A 24,572-nucleotide genomic window follows, 5' to 3' on the forward strand; every position below is an offset into this window, starting at 1 on the left:
GGCGAGGACATGTTGATAATGTTTAAACTTTATGCTGCAATGAGTTTCACAATGAGATTTACAAAGGTCAATTAGATATTATGCATTAGCAGACTGCAAATAGTCAATGAACACACACAGAGAATGGGATAAAATTAGGGCCCCTTTATTAAAATAACACAAGAACATAATGAAGTCATAAAATTTCATAGTGGGCAATGAAAACTATGTGAAACCCAATTCTATCAGGCTCCTTATCATATTGACTGGGTGAGCCTACCATATGGCGAGTTGGTTCTGAATTCTAACTTTCACCTTTTGGCACTCTTAAGAAGAGGATACAAAACCCCAAGAAAGTGATGCAGGCCTATCCCCAAAAGTGATCCATATCCTGCTCCATGGGCCACAAAGCCTAATGTGTAAGTCTCCGAGATCATTATTCATCTCAAATATGCCTCAGAGTACTCACCATCTGTTTCAACCTCTTCCGTTGTCCACACACACCTGCCCCCAAATGAAGACAAGTCCCCCATTTCATTTACCTTCCAGCCTGGTGGTGTTTTTAATTACTGAAAAGCTATTAGACAACTCCCTAATAGCTTGAGAAAGGCAGGTTACTATCAGAAAAGAAGTGTGAATTTTGATTCAGCATCTTAAGGCAGAGTTGTTGAACTGAGTCAGACAAATGGGGATTAAGGAAAATATTTTCTTGTAAACCTGGGACAGATCCAGCCAGAATTAAGCACTTTGTCCAAATGATTAGCTTGCTGCCTTTGGATCAGCTGGACTTAACAATTGTCTGGTTATTGCCAGTGGAATTGCTTATTTTTAACGCATGGTGGGCAGGATACCATATTTTGGGCAGGAAGGGTGTCATGCACTAATTTCTTTTCCTCCCTCCCTCCCATTAAAGTGCGCTGTTTTGAAGGGCTTTTCCTAGGAAAATTGGGGATGGCGTCAAAATCCTACACTATTGTGCCACCCACAGTGGCTAGGTCTTTAACAAATGTATTACAAGTAGAAATTGGAATTATACATCTTGTCCATTAACATCATATGAAAAGCCGAACTTTGTAGCATTCCACACACATCTGCTGTGCAATTGTTGGCATATGTAATATTAAGTAGTAAAAATGATTACTAGGAAAAAAAAATATGCAAACTTACAGAGGAAAATCATGAATTCTGTATGGAACGAATGTAAAATTGAGCAAATATACCCCATGTTGTATAAGAGAAAGAATCCCACCGATGATCACTTCTCCAGGCTTATACAAATGGTCTTGGATGTTTGTGCATTTTTCTGACGTTTTCTTGCAAGCAAAGGGAGGGAGCTGTAGCTGCAACAGCAGCAGCAACAGCAAGCACCTTAATTCAAATACATGCCTGCCCATACCACAACTGCACAACGGCATGCTTTGCCACACAAAAACCAGCAACTGTAAGAGGTCAGTTTATCCCTTCTGCATGTGTCACAACAAACACACACCCTCCAACCTATGCAGCACATTGTAACCAGTACTTAAGTGAGCTCAAAATTTGAAGCCCTTGTTTTTAATCTCTCCGTCTCTCTTTTTTGATTACAGATTGAGGAAAAACAATGATGGTGTTTTTCATAATTACATAGTGGATAAACATCTCCCTGATGTCACAAAGTTTGAAATACTTGTTTTTCCTTCCTTGTTTGCAACCTTCAGAGGGGCACATGCCAGTAGTGCACAGGGGCAACTGAAAAAGTGGGCGAAGCAAGGCATTCAGATTTTACTTTTGTTCAGAAATTTAGTTTCTACACTCACACACCCCTTTCTCAAGTAGGGCCAGTGATGGATGTGGCCTGGAAATATATATATATCTTTAGAAAGTTGGTGAGTGTTCCTAAGTAATCAAGGCTTTGGGGATTATGACTTTTGGAAATACAAAAGTGGAAATAGTTCCATTGTCTATCTATTTCTTAAAAAAAAAAAAAATCTTAAGGAACTTTTCTCATTTCTACATATGTTAATCAGGTAGAAGTTTTATTAGACCCTAGCTGCCTTTTGTTTATTTTGCTAATAATGCTGTAACATCAAATATGCCGCCCATGGTTTCTAATTACTGCAACTATCATTGGGGGGGAATCAATTTTTTTTTTGGGGGGGATGTTCTTACCTTGACTTGAGAAGCTACTTCCAGAATACCCCTCCCCCCCACAAAATCCGTCATGTTAAATAATTGCATGTTGAAGGTTTGCGTGTTGAGTCCCACAGTGCCACCCCCCAAAATAATTCACACTTCACACATCAATTTTTGTTAAGGTTTTTGGCATAATTTTGGCCACAACTTTATTAAAATACAAAAAATGTGAGTGGTTGCTTAGGCATTGGTTATGACTATCTGTCCTGGCCCTCAAGGACAGAGCTGGTCCCTTCCGGACACCACCGGAAGCCAGCGTGGGAAACAAGTATTGGGGAGAAATGAGGCTGGGAATCAGTCCAACACTTCTTACCCTCATGTTCCTGTGGGGCTTGCACGGCCCAAGTCCGGCTCCACGGACAAGGGCGAAAAGAATGGCAAGCCCCTGGATTCCTTTAACGGAATTCCCTTTCCGCATCATTTGGAGGGATAGGCACTTACCCCTCCAAGCACCAATTAACCAATGCCTAACCGCCAACCTTACAAGTTGTGACGATTTGCTACGCAGTAGGCAAAAACCAAATGGCACCAGCCAATCAGCCAAGTGGCAAAATTCCTACCAGGCCCCCGCTCCAAGGCGAACGACCCCATGACAGGCATAGCAAGGTCAAGCGATCAGAAAAAAACACCCTATTAAAGGGAGGGAGGGCGGGTGATCCGGTGCAAAATGGCTAAGAGGATGTCGTCCCCACGTCTGGCCCCTATATTTAAAGCCTCTGACCCCTCCTCTGAATTGGCAACAATCAAAATTCCCCAGCAACCCAATTAACCCCTTAAAAGCTAGGGTTGCTGACCAAATTTGCCTAGTCATGGCAGGGTGGCCTGTTCCCCCAACCGCAACACGTGCTCTCTGTTAGGGAGAACACGCTTTATTACATATTTATATAGTTACTTTAATTCAACAACCTCAGTATGGCTAAGTTATAGACAATTGCTTTTGTGAATGAGCTCTCCTTTATACAACTCCCCATATGAACTGACCTAAACCCTGCAATCACTTTCTGAGGCCCTTCTTCGTGTGCACCCTCCACAAGAGATCACAAAAGTTGATGATGGTATGTCTCAAGTCCAATATTGCTCCAATGAATATCAGTGAAAAACGTTTTTTTATTAAACTGTGGGTGATGGTGGTGATAAAAAAGCACCTCTCTTTTTCAAACTTCTTTTGCAGGCCATCATAATTATACCCCGCCCCAGACATTAACTGAGAATATTGGGGGTGGGGGACAAGGATAAGCACATCAGCTCCATCCCATACAGAGCTGATTCTATCACTTTACAATTCATACAAGTTAACTGATTGCACTGAGGATTCTCTACTTGTTGTGAAAGATCAATACATATCATTTATGTATCCAAAATATGCAAATAATAACAATTATATATACCAAACTACAAAACAAAACAATTATTCTTTGGTTGGTTGTGACCAATCATGGCAGTGGAACGGCTTGCCTCATTGCCCAGATCATGAAAAGGCAGGCATGGGGTTCAATGGAGGCTCTGTTCCTACCACAAGTCAACCAAGCTCATTTGTGTCCTGGGACACCTGGGGGGGGGGGGAGTGGGAGGGCACAATGAAGACAATTTGGCTCCTTTCTCATAAGGTGGGCAGCTGCTCAGCTCTAAAGGTGGCCAGGAAGGCCCCCCCATCATTAGAGGAGACCACCAGGGGCCAGCAGGCCAGTTGGTAGTTGAGTGAGCAAACAGGGAAGGAGGAGTGGAGCACACATGTGAGCCAGAATGGGACTTTCAAGGGAGCTTCTGACACCATCAACACTTATGTGAATATCTGTTCATGTTGCACATTCCTGGAAGGGAAGAAGGGTTGGCTTTTAACCTGAGGTGATTGATGGGGATGAAACAGGCTGGGTAGTCTGGTGTAGGAAAATTGGCCTTTGGTGGACATGAAAATGTCCAAAACTTCCACTATCACTATATATCCACCTTTTTGGTGTTCAGGTAAGCAGGTTGGAAGGAAATCCACACAGAACAGAATGACAGCATGTCAAGGTTTATGAACTTGGCTTCAGTGAATGTGCTAAGCAATTTTCAGGTACAATAAAGCTGTATCTTTGAACAGTGAGAAGGGACGCATGTGGCACTGTGGGTTAAACCACAGAGCCTAGGACTTGTCGATCAGAAGGTTGGCGGTTCGAATCCCCGCGATGGGGTGAGCTCCCATTGCTCGGTCCCTGCTCCTGCCAACCTAGCAGTTCGAAAGCACGTCAAAGTGCAAGTAGATAAATAGGTACCACTACGGCAGGAGGGTAAACGGCGTTTCCATGCGCTGCTCTGGTTTGCCAGAAGCGGCTTAGTCATGCTGGCCACATGACTCGGAAGCTGTACGCTGGCTCCCTCTGCCAATAAAGGGTCGCAACCCCAGAGTCGGCCACGACTGGACCTAATGGTCAGGGGTCCCTTTACCTTTACCTAACACAGGCTTCATTTCATTCTAGTATTAATTCATTGGTTAACCTGACACCTAAACTATGATATGGTTTCCTTGTCTCAATGGCTTAACAATTGAAAGTTATTAACCAACATGCAGATACACAGTTTACTAAGTTCAGTAAATAAGTCTTTATTGGAACCCTCCCCTCCGGGGGGGGGGGACATGTAACAAACAAAAACTAATCAGTCATTTCCTTTTTTTGTTAGCACCATCTTAGTATTGAAATCAGCCCTGAAAATAATGATGTAACATTTGGGGAGGAAGATGCAAGCCAATAGCCCAGTATTTGAGGTCAAGATGGCAAAAAGCTCCACAGCCACAATATATTTTCCCTTGGTGCTTAGGTAACCTGGGATAAAGGAGACCCAAACACTGCAAAACACCAGCATGCTGAAAGTGATAAACTTTGCTTCATTGAAAGTGTCAGGCAATTTTCTGGCTAAGAAAGCAACAGTGAAGCTGATCATGGCTAAAAACCCCATGTAGCCCAAGACACAATAGAACATGGTGATGGAACCTTCATTGCATTCCAGTATGATCTTCTCAGTCTGTGAGTGCATGTCAACATCTGGGAATGGTGGAGAGGACAACGACCATGCAATACAAATGCACACTTGTTGGAAGGAGCAGAAAAAAACAATGGAAGTAGCCACTTTTTGGCCCAGCCATTTCCTGACCCTGTTTCCTGGCTTTGTGGCCCAGAAGGCCAGGACCACAAGGATTGTTTTTGCCAACACACAAGAAACTGACACAGAGAAAATGATGCCAAAAGTAATTTGTCGAAGAAGGCAGGACACCTTCCCAGGTTTGCCAATGAAGAGCAAACAAGAAAGATAGCACAACAGGATTGCAATGAGAAGAACACAACTGAGGTTCTGGTTGTTGGCTTTGACGATGGGCGTGTTCCAATTCTTTAGGAAGGTTTGTATCACAAAACAAGTGCTCACAGTAAAGGAAAGAGCAACACTAACCAAAACAATCCCCAAGGGCTCTTGATAGGACAGGAAAGATATAACCTTAGGGATACACTGGTCATGGTTCTCATTTGGATAGTGATCTCCTGGGCACTTGACACAATGAGTTGCATCTGAAAGGAATTAATAGGATATATCATATAAATGACAGCATTTATGCAGAAGGGAAGAAATGGCATAATGTGTAATTAATACTGGACAAAAATGGCTCAATCCACATGTTTATACGAAGCACAAGTATAAACATTTTAAGAAATTTTCATTTTAAGAAAGGATGGGAAGGATTATTTGCCCAATTTCTGTCTTCAGCAAAGAAGCTGAGGGTGACCTGCAAGAATATAGTGAATACATGTTGTTGTTTAGTAGTTTAGACGTGTCCGACTCTTCGTGAACCTATGGACCAGAGCACGCCAGGCACTCCTGTCTTCCACTGCCTCCCGCAGTTTGTTCAGACTCATGTTTGTAGCTTCGAGAACACTGTCCAACCATCTTGTCCTCTGTCATCCCCTTCTCCTTGTGCCCTCCATCTTTCCCAACATCCATGGAGTCTTCTCTTCTCATGAGGTGGCCAAAGTATTGGAGCCTCAGCTTCACGATCTGTCCTTCCAGTAAGCACTCAGGGCTGATTTCCTTAAGAATGGATACAATTGATCTTCTTGCAGTCGATGGGACTCTCAAGAGTCTCCTCCAGCAAGTGAATACATACATACATACATACACTAAATAAATAAATTTAACAAGAAGGGAACAAAAATATGAGGGATTGGCTAGGAACATTCCACAGCTTAGCCATCAGCCTAGTCATCCCACAGCCTGCTTTAAAATATTTGATGGTCCGAAATGTGGTTGTTATCCTTTCTTGACATATGTATCACAAATCAAGTTATTATTATGAGATGCTTATACTTCCATATCCTTATCTATCTGTTTGGATGGGATCACTCAGAGAGGTCTGCAGCTATTAGGGGATGGGGTACTGAGCAGGAAGGACCATCATGTATCGGGGGAGGGGGGAGGAATGAAAAGGCTGGCATCTACCCTGACCACTGGGAGAAGATAGCAGCCCATTGCATGATTCATCTTCTTGTTTGTTGTTAAGGGGCAGAAGCAGAGCCACTGATTTTATCTGCACAGCTGCTCCTATCCAAGCCACCTCTCTGAGAGGGAGGGGGGAGAGCGGAGCAACATCTCTTTCCTCTGGTGGCTGTATGCTAATTAAAGTAAGACCTACCTACAAACTAGATCAGAATAGGTCCAGGTTAACCTCTGGTTTTGCCCAGGGTTGGTTGCCCTGGTTAGAGACACCTAGATTCTCTTTCTGGGGGACAGGGGATGGGTAGGTATTGGGGACTCCTTGGTTCTATATGTATATATTTCTCTCTATGTTGAGAAATCCTCAGTTTTCTGGATAACCTGGTGTCAGCCTATATAAACTCTGTCTTGCGGTATGTGAATCTTTAAAAATTGCAAATTGTAATTCCTTGGGGGCCTGCATAGGTTTAGGAATGTACGAGACAAGAAGGAGCTTTTCCCCCTTTCCTGGTCCTAACAAAGTATATAAAAACATGAAACACATATATGATTCCCCCTCCCTTTGCATAGCTGTGTACTGCCACATACCCTTCTCGTTGGAAATCATGTTTTCTGAGCATGCAGTGCAGTCATAACAACAGAGTGGTTTGCCTTCTTGAACTATCTTGCTCTGTCCAATATGGCAGCTTTCAACACATATGGAATGTGGTGGCACCTATTCATAAAAAAATGTATGAGTCCAACCATACTTACCTTAAGAATCCAGGCTTCCTACAGCTCTTGTCTCCTTTTACAGCTTGGTTGCAGACCAAGGGAGTACAATTTACTCTCTGTTCTGTGCCCTGGCTGTATTCCTAGGAGCCAGTCAAGAGAGCTGATTGGCTCCCAGAGCAAGCAGAGGCCCAGGCCCTGCCAGTCAGGAAGGAGCCCGGTTTCCAGCTGCTTACTGCAATAAATGAGCAACTCTGTCTGCTGTGGAGAAACACTGAACCTGAATATGTATAGGGTGAGTCCTTTAAAAGAGGCTCTGTGGATACAGAGTACACATGTTCCACGGGGCCTCTTTTAAAAGACTCACCCTGTATAAAAGAAGGCTAGTTTCATTGCACCAGTCTACCTCTGTGGGGCTCAGAGATTATTAAAGACAAATAAGAGGACTTAAGGTTCTACAGCAAGAGTGTGGATAGCAGCTCCATCCACAGTTGATTCCTACCTGCTTCAATCTTGTATTCCACACAATGGCATCTTTGATAATGCTGAAGTTCTGACTTGATGAAACCCTTCCAACCAAGACTTTTAGGTAGGTCTCATTGGGGAAAGTGACCCAGTTGGTGATATCATATCCAATGGACAAATCCTTCTTCTCAAAAAAGAATTCCTGGGCAGCTCCATTGTTAAAGCGGATGTTTTCCAGGAAAGCATGGAGCTGGATTGGAAGAAAATAAAAAGAGCTTTATAAAATGTTATCTATAGTTTCTGCATGCCCTCAATATGCCATGAGGTCATTTACAAGCATTTTAAATTATAGCTGAAGTGAAGTACAGAGAAAAGTTCAAAAGCTGTCTGTTACCTTATTTCCACACATTATGGGTAGCAGTTTTATGATTTAATTCTCTCCAAGTAAAGACCAGGATTCGGTACCTGGCCTACCTTTTGTTCTAAACAGAGACAACAAGCAGATATTTTTCTTTCTTTCTCAGCAAGCACAGTGAATGCTGATATAGATCACCCCATCCCCATGGATGGGGGCATATACCCATACAGTTTTGTGTTCCTTTTTCTTTTCCCAGTATTTTGATGTGTTAGCCATGCTGTGCTATTGTCTAATAACCATGGTAGCCATTTTGTGACTGGTGCCCACAACATGTTCTCAAAACTGTGGATTACAAATAGGTACTCCCAGCCTTAAAGTGATTAATTTACCTGCCATGGGTGAACATTCACAGGCTCCACATTGACTTTATGCAACATAGCTTTTGGTCTGGAGAAGTATATAGCATGCAAAGCATGTGCCACAGCATAGACACCATTGTAGATACTGTAGCTCTCACCAGACATATCCATCTCAAAAACCTTGGAAGGAAGATCTTCTAAATATTCCTCTCTACAGTTTTCACACCGTAGCAGTGCTAATCGCCAGAAGAAACAGAGGAACGTACTTAGTGTTTTATCAAACTTTACATTCAGAAGGAAATCATGGAAACCTGGAACTGTATCTGTGTGGACAGAGAAGGAAAATGCACCAAAGAAAATGTTTCTGCCAATCAATTCTCCCTTTAAGAAGGTGCTGAAATACCACTGAAGCGGCATGATCCAAACCTTCCCTACATTGGTGTTCATCTTGAATTCATTTATTTCCATCAAGTGTGTTAAGCTATTCGACAACAGAGCATCCGCCTTGAGAATAATAACACTGGCATTACTTGAAATAAGTATTTGCATTAATTCCATGATTCTTTCAGTGCTTTCAGGTTTCCAGTAATTATTACGAAGAAAATGAGTTACTATTTCCCTTATCAAGAAGGCAATGCATATGTTGTTGTGGATAAACAAAGAAGACAGCTTCTGTGCAAAGCTTTCCCCAGCATCATCATCAGATACAATGAGGCCAACCCATGTCCATCTAAAATGCAGGAGTAGCTGGATGATACCAACATGATGTATGGTTTCTCTTGGTGCTGTCCAGTATGAAAAAGGGAAATCACTTTTATCATTCACTGTAGCTTCAAATGAGTCAAAGGTGATCTAACAAATGAGCAAACATATGTTTTCTTTTAAAACTCAAGATTTATTTTTTTAAAAAACTGCCTTTATAAGCATCTGCAACCAAAAGACCCAATCCAGGTGATTACTATGTTCACACATGACATTCAAAAAGTATACAATTTGTGAATTTCTTTACACAATAGTTGAGCTATACACTTACTGTTATTCACATTTAATTGTCAATGTGTGTACAATCTGTGAACAAAACAATGATATCTGTAAGAATAGGAAATGTATCCAACATTAATACACCAATTTTCACAAATGTGCAAGGATCCCCCCTTTTTTAGTTCTTAGGGAATGCTGAATGAAAAAAAAATCTTTCTTTTAATGTTCTAGATACTTCATTTCAAAACTTGATCAATAGCTCTGCTAAATAAAGATTTACAACACCTGTCTCTGTTAAACTAGTACCTAGTATATAAAAGTAAGCCTAGGGCTCTTGCAAACCAGTGTTTTCTTGTGGGTGTAATCTGCAATGTGGTCTTGAAACAAAAACAGTGTGTTGGTAGTAGGTTAATTCTGCTTAATTACTTTTTCTGTGATATATACAATGTACTTACATTATTGCCGTCAAAGTGAGATAGAACAATCCAGAATATTTTTGGTATAAGAAGGTACAGGATTTCAGCAGATGTACCATGTGCATGGCTCAAAAATTGATGTTTACCTTTTAAAATTATGTTTATTTTTGAAATTATGATTATATATATGTCAATTAGAAAGAAAATATAAACTATTCTACAAACTTTTACAGCAATTGGTATATATTTTGCATTCTTTATTTATCTTCAGGTTGTTCCTAAAGAAGAAAATGCAGTTTCTTCACATTCTTCACATTCTTCACAAACACATTGAGCTTCCCAAACTATTAATAATCAGCACTTCTGTGAACCAATTACATTTTTCCTATATCTTTTTTTTTCAAAGAATGAAAAATTGAGAGGGTATAACTGAACAGCAAGCATGAACATACCTGTGGAATTTTGAAGTTACTTAAAATGGAGGCCATCTGCATGGAGTATTCTGAAGTGAGTCCTCCAGTAACAGAAAATACATCTTTCCTACCACACTTGTAATTTGGTATATTATTTTTCTGCTTGAAAAGTAGATCCAGGGTGGCCTCGTACGTTCTTCTTGAGTTATATAGGTTGTCAAAGATATGGAACCCCAGTGTGATATTAGGCAACAGCCGTGGGTTATTGTTGATCTCATTAATGGCAAAAATCATGGCGAGGACATGCTGATAATGTTTAAACTTTATGCTGCAATGAGATTCACAATGAGATTTACAAAGGTCAATTAGATATTATGCATTAGCAGACCCCAAGAGAGTGATGCAGGCTATCCCCAAAAGTGATCCATATCCTGCTCCATGGGCCACAAAGCCCAATGTGTAAGTCTCTGAGATCATTATTCATCTCAACATGCCTCAGAGTACTCACCATCTGTTTCAACCTCTTCCGTTGTCCACACACACCTGCCCCCCAATGAAGACAAGTCCCCCATTTCATTTACCTTCCAGCTTTGTGGTGTTTTTAATTACTGAAAAGTTATTAGACAACTCCCTAATAGCTTGAGAAAGGCAGGTTACTATCAGAAAAGAAGTGTGAATTTTGATCCAGCATCTTCAGGCAGAGTTGTTGAACTGAGTCAGACAAATGGGGATTAAGGAAAACATTTTCTTGTAAACCTGGGACAGATCCAGCCAGAATTAAGCACTTGGATCAGCTGGACTTAACAATTGTCTGGTTATTGCCAGTGGAATTGCCTATTTTTAAAGCATGGTGGGCAGGATACCATATTTTGGGCAGGAAGGGTGTCATGCACTAATTTCTCTTCCTCCCTCCCTCCCATTAAAGTACACTGTTTTGAAGGGCTTTTCCTAGGAAAATTGGGGATGGGGTCAAAATCCTACACTATTGTGCCACCCACAGTGGCTAGGTCTTTAATAAATGTATTACAAGTAGAAATTGGAATTATACATCTTGCCCATTAACATCATATGAAAAGCCGAACTTTGTAGCATTCCACACACATCTGCTGTGCAGTTGTTGGCATATGTAATATTAAGTAGTAAAAATGATTACTAGTAAAAAAACATATGCAAAACTTACAGAGGAAAATCATGAATTCTGTATGGAACGAATGTAAAATTGAGCAAATATACCCCATGTTGTATAAGAGAAAGAATCCCACCGATGATCACTTCTCCAGGCTTATACAAATGGTATTGGGTGTTTGTGCATTTTTCTGACGTTTTCTTGCAAGCAAAGGGAGGGAGCTGTAGCTGCAACAGCAGCAGCAACAGCAAGCACCTTAATTCAAATACATGCCTGCCCATACCACAACTGCACAACGGCATGCTTTGCCACACAAAAACCAGCAACTGTAAGAGGTCAATTTATCCCTTCTGCATGTGTCACAACAAGCACACACCCTCCAACCTATGCAGCACATTGTAACCAGTACTTAAGTGAGCTCAAAATTTGAAGCACTTGTTTTTAATCTCTCCGTCTCTCTTTTTTGATTACAGATTAAGGAAAAACAATAATAGTGTTTTTCATAATTACATAGTGGATAAACATCTCCCTGATGTCACAAAGTGTGAAATACTTGTTTTTCCTTCCTTGTTTGCAACCTTCAGAGGGGCACATGCCAGTATTGCACAGGGGCAGCTGAAAAAGTGGGCTTAGCAAGGCATTCAGATTTTACTTTTGTTCAGAAATTTAGTTTCTACACTCACACACCCCTTTCTCAAGTAGGGCCAGTGATGGATGTGGCCTGGAAAGAGATAGGGTGGCACTGGTATTTCTCCTAATATACATGCTTTAGTGTACCAGTTTACCAAATATATCCTTTTTGCAAGCAGTTCTGCATAATGTAGTATACTGCATGTTTGGGTGTAGTTTTCACTAATGTACACTTTTAATGTTCACTTCCCCCCAATATATGCATTTCAGTATACATTTTAAGATTAAAGAACTGCACACAATATTGAGAACAGTGTGAATTTTGAAGAATATTTGTGTTTACGTTTGCCTGTTGTTTCGGGAATTGTAGTTACATAGGTCTGCAATAAAATTTGAACCAAATTGAATTTCTAGTGCAGCTGTGAAAAAGTTGTGAAAAAGAGGAAACGTGGAGGGGTTGGACAATTTGCACTTGCTCAGCGTAGAGACAGAAAGAGGCACTCTGTATGTGCTCAAAGACACTTTTACTATATTCTGGCTAGCTAGTAGATTTTTTTTTCTTTTTGACTATGAAACCCAGACATGGTTTGTTGACTGCAGCAATTCTTACTGAGATACATAAGCTCGTTGCACTTAGCAAATTAAGTTCCTAAGTTAATATGGGAAATGCTATTCACAATGGTCTTATTTATATATATAACATTTAGAAAGTTGGTGAGTGTTCTTAAGTAAACAAGGCTTTGGGGATTATGACTTTTATGACTTTTGGGAATATAGAAGTGGAAATAGTTCCATTGTTTATTTATTTCTTAAAAATAAAATAAATTTCTTATGTAATTTGTCTCATTTCCACATATGTTAATCAGGTAGAAGTTTTATTAGAACCTAGCTGCCTTTTGTTTATTTTGCTAATAATGCTGTAACATCAAATATCCCATCTATGGTTTCTAATTACTCCAACAATCATGGGGGGGGGTGTCAATTTTTTTTGGGGGGGGTGTTCTTACTTTGACTTGAGAAGCTACTTCCAGAATATCCCTCCCCCCCAAAAAATCTGTCATGTTAATTAATTGCATGTTGAATGTTTATTACATATTTATATAGTTACTTTAATTCAACGACCTCAGTATGGCTAAGTTATAGACAATTGTTTTTGTGAATGAGCTCTCCTTTATACAACTCCCCATATGAACTGACCTGAACCCTGCAATCACCTTCTGAGGGCCTTCTTCATGTGCACCCTCCACAAGAGGTCAGGAAGGTGGCAATTCAAGAATGGGCCTTTTCTGCAGTGCCTCCCCACTTGTGGAATGCTGTATTGGAAAGTGTCATGATTTTAAAAATTGCTGCTCCTTTATTAAATGAGAGGGATGTATGCATTTGTATAATGTAAAACAATACCTGAGAATGGCAATATAATTATTTTTTTACAATTAATTGGATGGATCCCAATACTTAGAGTTGACCCGTTTAAACCAACAGAACAAGATAACCAAGCCTATATGGTCCCATTGATTTCAGGGGAACTACATTAAGCATAGCCAAGTCTAGATCCACTGAAAAGTAACCATGCACTCTTTCCATTTGAGTACTACTGCTGCTACTATAATGATTGCAATGAGTTTTCTAATGTATGACATATGAGTGTATTTTTAGTCTTTGTGGAAGCTGCCCAGAGTGGCTGGGGAAACCCAGCCAGATGGGCGGGGTACAAATAATAAATTATTATTATTATTATTATTATTATTATTATTATTATTATTATTATTATTATTGCTTCTGCTAACATAAAAACAACCTGCCGGATAGGACCAATGACCCACATAGTCCAGTGTGTTTTCTCACAGTAGCCAACCAGATGCTTGTAAGAAATCCAGAAACAGGACCTGAACGCAAGGGCCCTCTCCCCTCCTACAATTTTCTGTAACTGATTTTCGGAAGTATACTGCCTCTAACTGTGGAGATGGAGCATAACCATCATGACAAGTAACCACTGATAAACGTACCCACCATGAATTTATCCAATCCTCTCTTAAAACAACCCAAGTTGGTGGCCATCACTGCCACCTGTGGGAGAGAGTTCTCTAGTTCAATTACATGCTGTGTGAAGAAGGACTTGCTTATGTATATTGTGAAATTTCTAATATCTAGCTTCATTGGATATCCACAAGTTCTAGATTCCTAAGAGAAGGAGAAAAACTTTTCTCTATCTACTTTCTCCATGTCATAGATAACTGTATAAAGTCCCAAATGCTGCAGCCTAATTCCATAGCACTGGGGAAGCATCACAAAACAAACAAGACACACAATGTTATATTATTATAACAGAGGTTTCCAGCTTTGTTGAGTCCACAGCTCCGTTGACCAACTGCATGCTTTCTGTGGCACCCCTGTGGGGCTCAGGAGCCAAGCTATGCTACCCTAGTGCTTTCCAAATGCACTCAGTACTTCTGCTCACTAGACCTGCTGGTCGTTTATCTGGCTGAAGGCAACCTATGGACACAAAAGGCTGTTTACTTGGAGTGGACCATTTTAAAAGACATTGCCTCGTTGCCTGATGGAGATCTGAAAATGTGCATCACCCAGTCATCTTGGTGCAGCGATGCTCTTGGAGGGGAGATCAGCCTCTGCAGGTGGATAGGGCAGTGGCACGTGGTGCGTGCTGTAATGCTCTAGGGTGGCCTGAAAAATCTGTCACCCCTTGATCAGGTTTGAGTTTTCGGACTTCTTTCGCCTAGGTGGGTTTCACCTGTCAGAAAGCGGCAATTAACATTTGATTGGAAGATCTTTATTTGGGCCTTTGGATTGGCCATGGGGGTAGGTTTGGATTGGCAGGAGTCAGACCGTGGTAGGTCCTCCCTTGTGGTGGAAATGGCATTGGTCAGGATCAACATAGTATGGGGGGGCATAATGGGCCTAAGAGGAGGATTGACCATGGCAAACCGAAGCGTGGGTTCAATATTTGCCTGGTTGAAATCTGCACCCTGGTCCCCCCGTGAGAATTTGCTTGCTAGACTTGCACCACGGCAAGGTTCAACACTGGCTGACTTCCGTCATACAGGTTTGGAACGATCCAAACCCAGAGGATCCATTCCAGCAACCTGAGGCTTGTGAAACGATGAACTGATCCTGGGACCCGATGCCATGCCAATTTTGCTCTGCCTGCGGCTGTGAAAAACGAATTGGCCTGATTTTATCCCATCACCATTGTACAGTCTGGTTCTTTTGCTGCACTCATAAGTCACATAGGCAAAAATATCCTAATTAGCAGAATAGCATCCCTTCTTTGGTGTTCTAAAATAAATTAAGCATGTTGGGATTATGGCCAGTGGGGATTTTGAAGAAATAGTGAGCATTAAAAAATGAAAATATCAGATTTAAAGCTCCCTTCTAGACTAAAGTTAGGCTTAACTCATCAGTTAAAAAACAGATTTAAACCCCCACCCCAGTCTATTAGGATTGTTTGCTAGGAAATTTCCAAAATGATCTTATATCCTGTTTTAATGAGCAGTGTTTGATCAACAGCATTAGCAAATCCTTCTACTTGATCAGTTGTTGAATATCAGCCTATATAACAGGTATTTTAGTCAAGCGGTAGAGAGAAAGAGGGGGAGGGAAGTATTTTGATTTTATAAACATTTATGTCGTATCATAGGGCTGATATACGTATGGAATCTCCCGGACATTACTGGAAATTTCCAAAAGGTGGTGCTTTGTTCTGGATCTTCAGCAAGTCAATTTTAGGCATATTTTTTTGGCATTTTTGTAAAGAAAAGCTCAACAACTTTCGGATTGTCCTGGTTTTTACTTTTTGAAATATGGCAACTCTAGGTATCATTACTATATCATCAACTACATTATCATCAACTTTTCTTCTACTTTTCAAGGAATACAAAGAGGCATTGTTTTGTTTAATTCCCTACTGGGGAGGCTATTTTAAAAACAGTTGAAATAATATTAACCAATTTGTACTTTAATATCAATTTCTCTCTTTGATAGCTCAGGTTCAGTATATGGAACCCAATTAGATAAAGGATATTCAATGTAGAAATTAATTCAATTGCTGATTTCTAGGTTCACTTCACAGGAGACCCATACTTTTACCTGTATAGTTTTACATATAAAATCATTCATCTGTTTGCTTTTTCTAACATTGTAAGCTACCCCACTCTAGGAAAGTTGGTAATAGGTGAACAGAGGTTAACTGTATTGTATTTGTTACGAATGAATGTGATGTGACACGTAAAAGAACTTCAATGTCATAAAACAAACTATTATTCTCAAAAACAGTGTTTTGAAGCCACTTTTCATAATATTGGCTTAATGCTTTCTAAAACATTGAGATGTGATGGACATGCTTAAATTTATTGTTGTTTGCTATTCTGTATGTCTGGCTGTGAAAGATGCAAACATGCCTACCCACAAATGAAATAATCTGTGGAATAATGAGCCCAAAGGACAAGAAATAACAGGTAATAAAGAAAAAGGAGATCAAGAGACAATGCATTTCCCTTTTTCAATTTCAGATCTGCCCTCATGCAGGACATAGGGGAAAATGAGACAGAAGTAACTGAATTTGTTCTCGTGGGATGGTCAGGTCGACCCAAGGCAAGAATGGGATTGATGGTCCTCTTCATTGTATCCTATGCAGTCATCCTTGTGGGAAATGGACTCATTATTGTGGTGGTCATAAATGACTCCCGGTTGCACAGTCCTATGTACTTTTTCCTCTGTAATTTGTCCATCATTGACCTTTGTTTCTCATCAACTGGCATCCCACAATCCATAGTCAACTGTTTAGTGGATAGACCTGTTATGCCTCTTCCACTGTGCTATTCTCAAATTCTTCTGGGTCTCCTTTTTGGAACGTGTGAATGTTTGCTGCTGGCTGTCATGGCTTATGATCGCTATGTGGCCATTTCCAACCCACTGCGATATACACTCATCATGAACAGGAACATTTGCATCACCTTTGCTGCTATGACATGGACGACTGCCTTCATGGTTACAATAGTTCCCTGTCTTGCGAAGCCAGCACGATTCTGTGGGAACAATGAGGTGGACCATTTAGTATGTGAATTCAAAGCTGTCTTTAAGTTACTCTGCACTGATACGTCTGCGAGCACGCTGGGCATGTATTTTACAAGCATTTTCACACTGATTTTACCCCTAGCTTTCATTTCTTTTTCTTATATGCGCATTCTTATTGCCATCATGAGAATGCACTCAGATTCTGAAGGGGGTAGGATGAAGGCTTTTTCCACATGTGGGTCTCATCTGGTTGTGGTGGTCATGTACTATGGCTCAGGTATGTCTGCATACCTTATCCCTCAAACTAAAGAAACTCATTTAGGTGACAAGATTGTTTATATATTTTACACAGTAGTTACACCTATGTTTAACCCTATGATTTATGCACTCAGGAATCAGGAAGTGATGGGAGCACTAAAGAGACTAATGAGCGGGAAGAAATAATGCAAAATTATGTTATTAGATGTTTCAAATCTAACATTCTGTTGATTTTTCAACTGCAGTCTCAGCTTATGTAAGGGAGTGTGCTATGAAAATCTTATGTAGATATAAAAGTGCACAAGTGCAAATTGCCCATGTGGCAATTTGGAAGGGATGTTGAAAAAGAGGCACCTTTTTTCACTTATGGTGGTACGGCCCACAAGTATTCAAATTCAGGACAATGGTTAGTCAAGAAATGACCAAAATACCCAAATATCCCATTGCAACTTCACTGTAGCTTTGTTTACCAAATCAATGGAACAATCAATAGATAGATTTTTGCCAGGACTTTTTTTCAGCCCGAATTTATTGGAACACAGCTGGCAGCTGCCAGAATCTCAATTGCCCCCAAATGGACAGGACTTGCAACTTTCATTTCGGTATTAAAATGTATTAAATTTAGCATCAGCTGGGGGGGGGGGCTAATAAATTATGTGTTGCCAAGTGCTTGGAGTATCATGAAAAAGTATACTGTTTGGTGGGATTTTATCATATAAGCAACAAATGCAAACATATAGCACTCCCTCTCCATGGTACAATGTGAAATTGGGCTACCTTAATGGTCTTAATTACTTTAAATCTCTTCCATATATACTGTGCTGCTTTTTTGTATTTTTATATCAATTACGTTCAAGCAGTAGTAAGGGGCACTCATTGTAGTAGAATTTTAAAAGAATGGGAACTCCAACATGCAACCAACATCTTCCAGTAACTAGAATGGAGGTATTTATTTTCAGATTAGGATAATTCAGATTAGGATAATTGTGCCTTTTCCAAAACTAAATATAAGTTTTGGATATTTGAAAACTAATCTGTGAAACTATTGTATTCAATAGAGTTGATGATCAGAAAATAAAATATATTGGTTATTTGGGAATTGTACTGCCTGAACATTCTGAACATGCCACTAGAGAAGGACTCGTGTGTCCAACAACTGATGCCAAGTGAGAACTGTGCCCTTACAAAGCACCGTGTTCCTAGCCTATTCTCTGAGGGAGCTGGGAAATAAAATGACCATGGGTTTTGCATGTAGGGGATACATGAAGCCATCAAGAGTTGAAAAGCAAACCCCTAGCCATGAGGTGATGGAGGAGTGGGAAAAGGTCATTTAAAGTGTTCCCAAGAACCAGTACATATGGTCACCCCAGGAATACACAATGTGGTGAATTACAAACAACTCCCATCCAGCATGGCCAATTCGATGTCTACCTTCCCAAACGCTTCCATTGTTCATCCTATTGCCCACAATAGACCCTGTTGGTTTCTGTGCCCTCACTGATTTATAGCATCTTTTCCCACTTATATATTCTTTGAATATATAAACCCCATTGTTTGAGCTGAATCACTGTCTGAGGTGGCAAGATCAGCTGGACTATTTAAGGTTTGTAGAAATGATAGGGAGAAGCTGCATGGCACATTATGTAGTATGTTATGAGATGTGTGGTGCCATCTGATGAAAGGGGAGTTGGAGGGAATATATGGCTGTGCTGCAGTTTTGCAATTGTATTGCATTGCTTAATTGTAGAATCACACAAATAGAAAGAGAACATTGGTTTGCAACTATGGCATTGCACTTACAGAAAAAAATCATTTATATCAATTTGAAAGAAGAAGCAAATTCACGCTTCTCTGTATCCTAACATATATAACACACCAGGTGAATGCAATTCTGCTATTTATACACTGCTTAACCAACAATGTTTCTAAGTGGTATACATAAAGATTACAAAAAAGGGCACAACATCCATTAAGATTAATCATAAAATGAAAGTACCATAATAAGTGGTATAGAGATAGGGTGAAATTCTATACTTTTCTCACTGTAATGGGAACCGAATTCATATTTTCTGAAACAATATGCAAACTGGAACACTGTTATCCTTCTGAAGTGCGTAGGATGAAGGCTTTTTCTATCTGTGGTTGTCATTTGCCTTTGGCGGTCATGCACTATGGCTCAAGTAAGTCTGCATTGCCTTATCCCTCAAACTGAATAAGCTATTTAGGTGCTAAATTGTTTATATATGTTACACGGTAGTCACACTCATGTTTTATAGCGATCCTTCCAAATTTGCACTTCTCCAAATTTTGAACTGCAGTTCTGCAGCAAAAAAAAAAATGTCCACAAGAAAGCATATATTTTGGGGAAGTGTGTATACACACAAAAATATATTGGGGGAAATCACTTGCAAAAATGTGTATATTAGGATAAATAAACACAAAAAATGCAGACAATCTTTCATTAGGTCATTTTTAAATATAAAAGAGCTTCCAATATGTGCATTGGATTCATGTATTCTCGGTACTTTTTTCTGGCGGGATGCAGGGGTATGCATACCCCTAAACATTTTGTGGAGTTTTGTCCATTTATTGTATTTATTTTTCCCAGTTTGAACTACAAAATTGTGGTTCTCTTGAGTCAAAATGAGAGCACCCCTATATATATATATATATATATATATATATTAGGGAAAAAAGCACTGTGTATACTCATGTATTAAAGTATAGGCAAATTAACAGAACAACATTCAGTCCCTGATTCTAAAACAAATGAGGCATTTGGGATTATGGCCGTTGGGAATTATGAAGAAATTGTAAGTGTTAAAAATAAATAAATATCAGATTAATAATTCTCTTCTAGACTTGAGATCTACACCCAACACTATTTGAATTATTTCCTAGGAACTTTCCAAAATGATTTCCCACACCCTTTTAATAAATCGGCACCGTTAATAAATCCTTCCACTTGATTATATCTGCATTTCAGTACAGAAATTTGAATCAAAGGGGAGAGAGAAGAAGACGGAGAGGAACTATTTAGAATTTATTACTATTCATGTTGCTAGATTTTATTCTGTCCTCATTACCCTACTCACATACTTGTGATATCAGTGCAATCTGGAAGATAAATCACTAACTGGGGGACGATTCACTTTGAAAAACTTATACTTCTTCTTTTCAAGGAATACAAAGAGGCAAGTCCTTTGTTTAATTTTCTCATTGCTATATTGAGATATTATTCACATTTTTTTAAAAAAGGAAATAATACTAATTAACTGATTTGTAAATTTATGTCAATCTTTATGTTTAAATACTATATAATATTGATGCCTACATTTAATAACTGAAATCCAAAATATATGTGTACAGTCAAAAGAGCCATATTCCCAATGTGTAGAAATCAATTCCGTTGCTAAATTCTTGAATCATTTTAAAAGGACTTCAATGTATCATTCAATGGATTGTGCCTGTTGTGTCTAATTGAATCTCTCAGCCTCTATATCATCACAGTCAAAATGGAGTCGCAAACATCATTTAAAAGCTTTTCTAATTTTTAATTTTTTATCCATCACATTCTTCCAATGAGCTTAGGGTGGAATATATGGTAGCCACCTACACACTATCCTTCCAGCAACCTAGTAAATAATGTTAAGTCAAGAAATTGGCCTACCGAGAGCTGAATTAAATATAATACATTTTATGGGCTTAACAATTTTTTCAGTGGTTTGCAAGTAGAAGATACATATGGAGGGGAGGGAACCTAGATCAGTGGGAGATGGTGGGTGTTTAAATACTTTGCCTTTTGTTGTGGTTTCAGTCCAGACTAGTCCCCTGCATCTGTTATTTATACTGGAAGTAAAGCTTCCACTGGTGAGAATGGTACTCAACACCCAGTGTATAGAGCAGGTGTGGTATGCATGTGGCAGGTAGAATCCAGATTGAGATTGCAGCAGGAAACTAACAAAAGATTTTCCTACTGCCTCCAAAGTATAGCCTTCACATGAATTAACACATTTAAAAAAATCAAACAATTATCAGTTGTGTGAACGATGCCACATTTAGTTTATCCTTAAGCACTGTGACTGAAAAGATTGGAATTTTTCATTCCCTCATTGAACTCCATCTTCTATACTAGCAATAGCTAACATGGTGTCTTCCATATGTCGATTCATTCACTTATTTCATAAAATTTATATACTGCTTGATCATAGAAGACATCAAAGTGGTTACTGAAAAATTGCTGCTGTTGGACTACAGCCCCCATCATCCATAGTCAGCATGTCAAATGCTCAAAGATAATGGGAGCTGTAGTCAAATATCATCTGGAGGTCACTACACTGATATTCCCTGAATTATTCAAAAATGGATCTATTTTTAAAAAGTTTTATTTGGAATGATTTCCAATATAATCAACATGTATTCATTTGATAAAATGTTGCCCACGGATATACCTAAAGTGAAAAGAAAGGAATGAAATGAATTGTTTCCACTTTGATTAAAAACTGACCGAAGCATTGCATTTTTGTCCATTTTCTAAATTTATTAATCTATTTGCTTCCTCTAACATTATTGAAGGCTACCCTGCTCTAGGATGGTACGTAATAGATTGAGGAACAATTACTGGGTTACATTTTTAAAAACTTTTTTTTTAAATTTTTGTATCTCCCTCATGCTCTCTAACCATAAAACCAAACATTGACAATCACTTCTTAATGCATACCTTTACATATAGGCACAATACTATGTGTGATAATGAAAACTCATAGGACAAGAAATAACAGGTAATAAAGAAAAAGGAGATCAAGAGATAATGCATTTCCCTTTTTCAATTTCAGATCTGCCCTCATGCAGGACATAGGGGAAAATGAGACAGAAGTAACTGAATTTGTTCTCGTGGGATGGTCAGGTCGACCCAAGGCAAGAATGGGATTGATGGTCCTCTTCATTGTATCCTATGCAGTGATCCTTGTTGGAAATGGACTCATTATTGTGGTGGTCATAAATGACTCCCGGTTGCACAGTCCTATGTACTTTTTCCTCTGTAATTTGTCCATCATTGACCTTTGTTTCTCATCAACTGGCATCCCACAATCCATAGTCAACTGTTTAGTGGATAGACCTGTTATGCCTCTTCCACTGTGCTATTCTCAAATTCTTCTGGGTCTCCTTTTTGGAACGTGTGAATGTTTGCTGCTGGCTGTCATGGCTTATGATCGCTATGTGGCCATTTCCAACCCACTGCGATATACGCTCATCATGAACAGGAATATTTGTATCACCTTTGCTGCTATGACATGGACTACTGCCTTCATGGTTACAATAGTTCCCTGTCTTGCAAAGCCAGCACGGTTCTGTGGGAACAATGAGGTGGACCATTTAGTATGTGAATTCAAAGCTGTCTTTAAGTTACTCTGCACTGATACCACTGCTGATACATTGGGCATGTTTTTTACAAGCACATTCACGCTTGTTTTCCCTCTGATTTTCATTGTTTTTTCTTATATGCGCATTCTTGTCGCCATCATGAGAATGCACTCAGATTCTGAAGGGGGTAGGATGAAGGCTTTTTCTACATGTGGGTCTCATTTGGCTGTGGTGGTCATGTACTATGGCTCATGTATGGCCTCCTACCTCACCCCTCAGAGTAAAGAAACCCATTTAGGTGACAAGATAATTTTTGTATTTTACGCAATAGCCACCCCCATGTTTAATCCTCTGATTTATACACTCCGGAATCAGGAAGTAATGGGGTCATTGAAGAGACTGGTGAGTGGAAAAAAGTAATACAGAAGTATGTTATTAGATGCTTTTAGTCCACTGATATATATTGGTGTTTTCCTATATATAAACTGTTATATTCATACCCCAATCCAATCTTATTTAAAAAATAAACAATAAACTTGATTTGGTAGTTTATTTAAAATAAATAGGAATATGTCCGAATTTAACTCTGATTCTCAACAAATTGTGTATATGTGTGCTCATGTACATAAGGTGTTTATTTAAAAATTAAAATTAAAATGTAAGATTTCAGACTACTTCTGTCCATATGCATTGATCATCACAAAATAAAATAAATTGGTTGTTCAGGAGCTATACTGCCTGTACAGTCTGGCTCTGGAATTAGACAGACACTCAAGTGCCCAGTTCCTGATGCTAGGCTATTCCTAGTCTAGCCTCTGTGGCAGATAGGACAGAAACTATTGGCATACCCCATTAAAAGCTCCTTATGTCCCCCTGAAGATCTCAAAACCCAAGCAGGTTTGTATGTGAGAAGAAGGTCTTTCAGATAGCTTGGACCTAAACCACATAGGGATTTATACATCATAAAACTAGCGCTTTGAATTGTGCAGGAAACAGGCTGGAAGCCAGCCTCTATTGTTTTACCAAGAGAGTTGTATTCTACCTATTACCAGCCCCAGTCAACCATCTGGCTGCAGGTCTTTGACCCAGATGAAGTTTCTAAGTCGTTTTCAAAGACAGCCCACATCATGCATTATAGTAATCCGAACAGGATGTAACTAAGGAATTTGCGTGTTGAGTTCCACAGTACCACCCCCCAAAAATTCACACATCACACGTTAATTTTTGTTTAAGGTTTTTGGCATAATTTTGGCCACAACTTTATTCAAATACATCAAATGTGAGTGGTTGCTTAGGCATTGGTTTGACTATCTGTCCTTGCCCCCCAAGGACAGAGCTGGCACTTCTGGGCACCACCAGAAGCCAGCATGGGAAACAAATATTGGGGAGAAATGAGGCTGGGAACCAGTCCAACACCTCTCACCCTCATGTTCCGGTGGGGCTTGCACGGCCCAAGTCCGGCTCCACGGACAAGGACGAAAGAATGGCAAGCCCCTGGATTCCTTTAACGGAATTCCCTTTCAGCATCATTTGGAGGGGTAGGCACTTACCCCTCCAAGAACCAATTAACCAATGCCTAACCGCCAACCTTACAAGTTGTGACGATTTGCTACGCAGTAGGCAAAAACCAAATGGCACCAGCCAATCAGCCAAATGGCAAAATTCCTACCAGGCCCCCGCTCAAAGGCGAACGACCCCATGACAGGCATAGCAAGGTCAATAAACCAAAGAACCACCCTATAAAAGGGAGGGGGGGCGGGTGATCCGTTGCAAACGACCAAGAGGCCGTCCTAACCTCTGGCTCCTATATTTATAACCTCTGACCCCTCCTCCAAATTGGCAACACTC

The 24,572-nt window shown here is 39.8% G+C and overlaps 2 protein-coding genes across 2 annotated transcripts; both read left to right on the forward strand.

The window, feature by feature from the left end:
* Nucleotides 1–16,601: 16,601 nt before the first annotated feature.
* LOC310829639 (olfactory receptor 13H1-like) lies at nt 16,602–17,546 on the forward strand (the record flags this gene model as incomplete). The annotated part of the gene is made up of 1 exon (XM_083708352.1): nt 16,602–17,546. Exon 1 carries the CDS (start codon nt 16,608–16,610, stop codon nt 17,544–17,546), a length of 939 nt encoding a protein of 312 aa, XP_083564478.1. The 5' UTR covers nt 16,602–16,607.
* A 4,653-nt stretch (nt 17,547–22,199) lies between these two features.
* On the forward strand, nt 22,200–23,144 carry LOC310829637 (olfactory receptor 13H1-like; the record flags this gene model as incomplete). Its single annotated transcript, XM_083708350.1, has 1 exon — nt 22,200–23,144. Exon 1 carries the CDS (start codon nt 22,206–22,208, stop codon nt 23,142–23,144), a length of 939 nt encoding a protein of 312 aa, XP_083564476.1. The 5' UTR covers nt 22,200–22,205.
* Between the last annotated feature and the right edge of the window lie 1,428 nt (nt 23,145–24,572).

The sequence above is a fragment of the Podarcis gaigeae genome (genome assembly GCF_964106915.1).
Source record: "Podarcis gaigeae genome assembly, chromosome: 13".
Taxonomy (NCBI): domain Eukaryota; kingdom Metazoa; phylum Chordata; class Lepidosauria; order Squamata; family Lacertidae; genus Podarcis; species Podarcis gaigeae.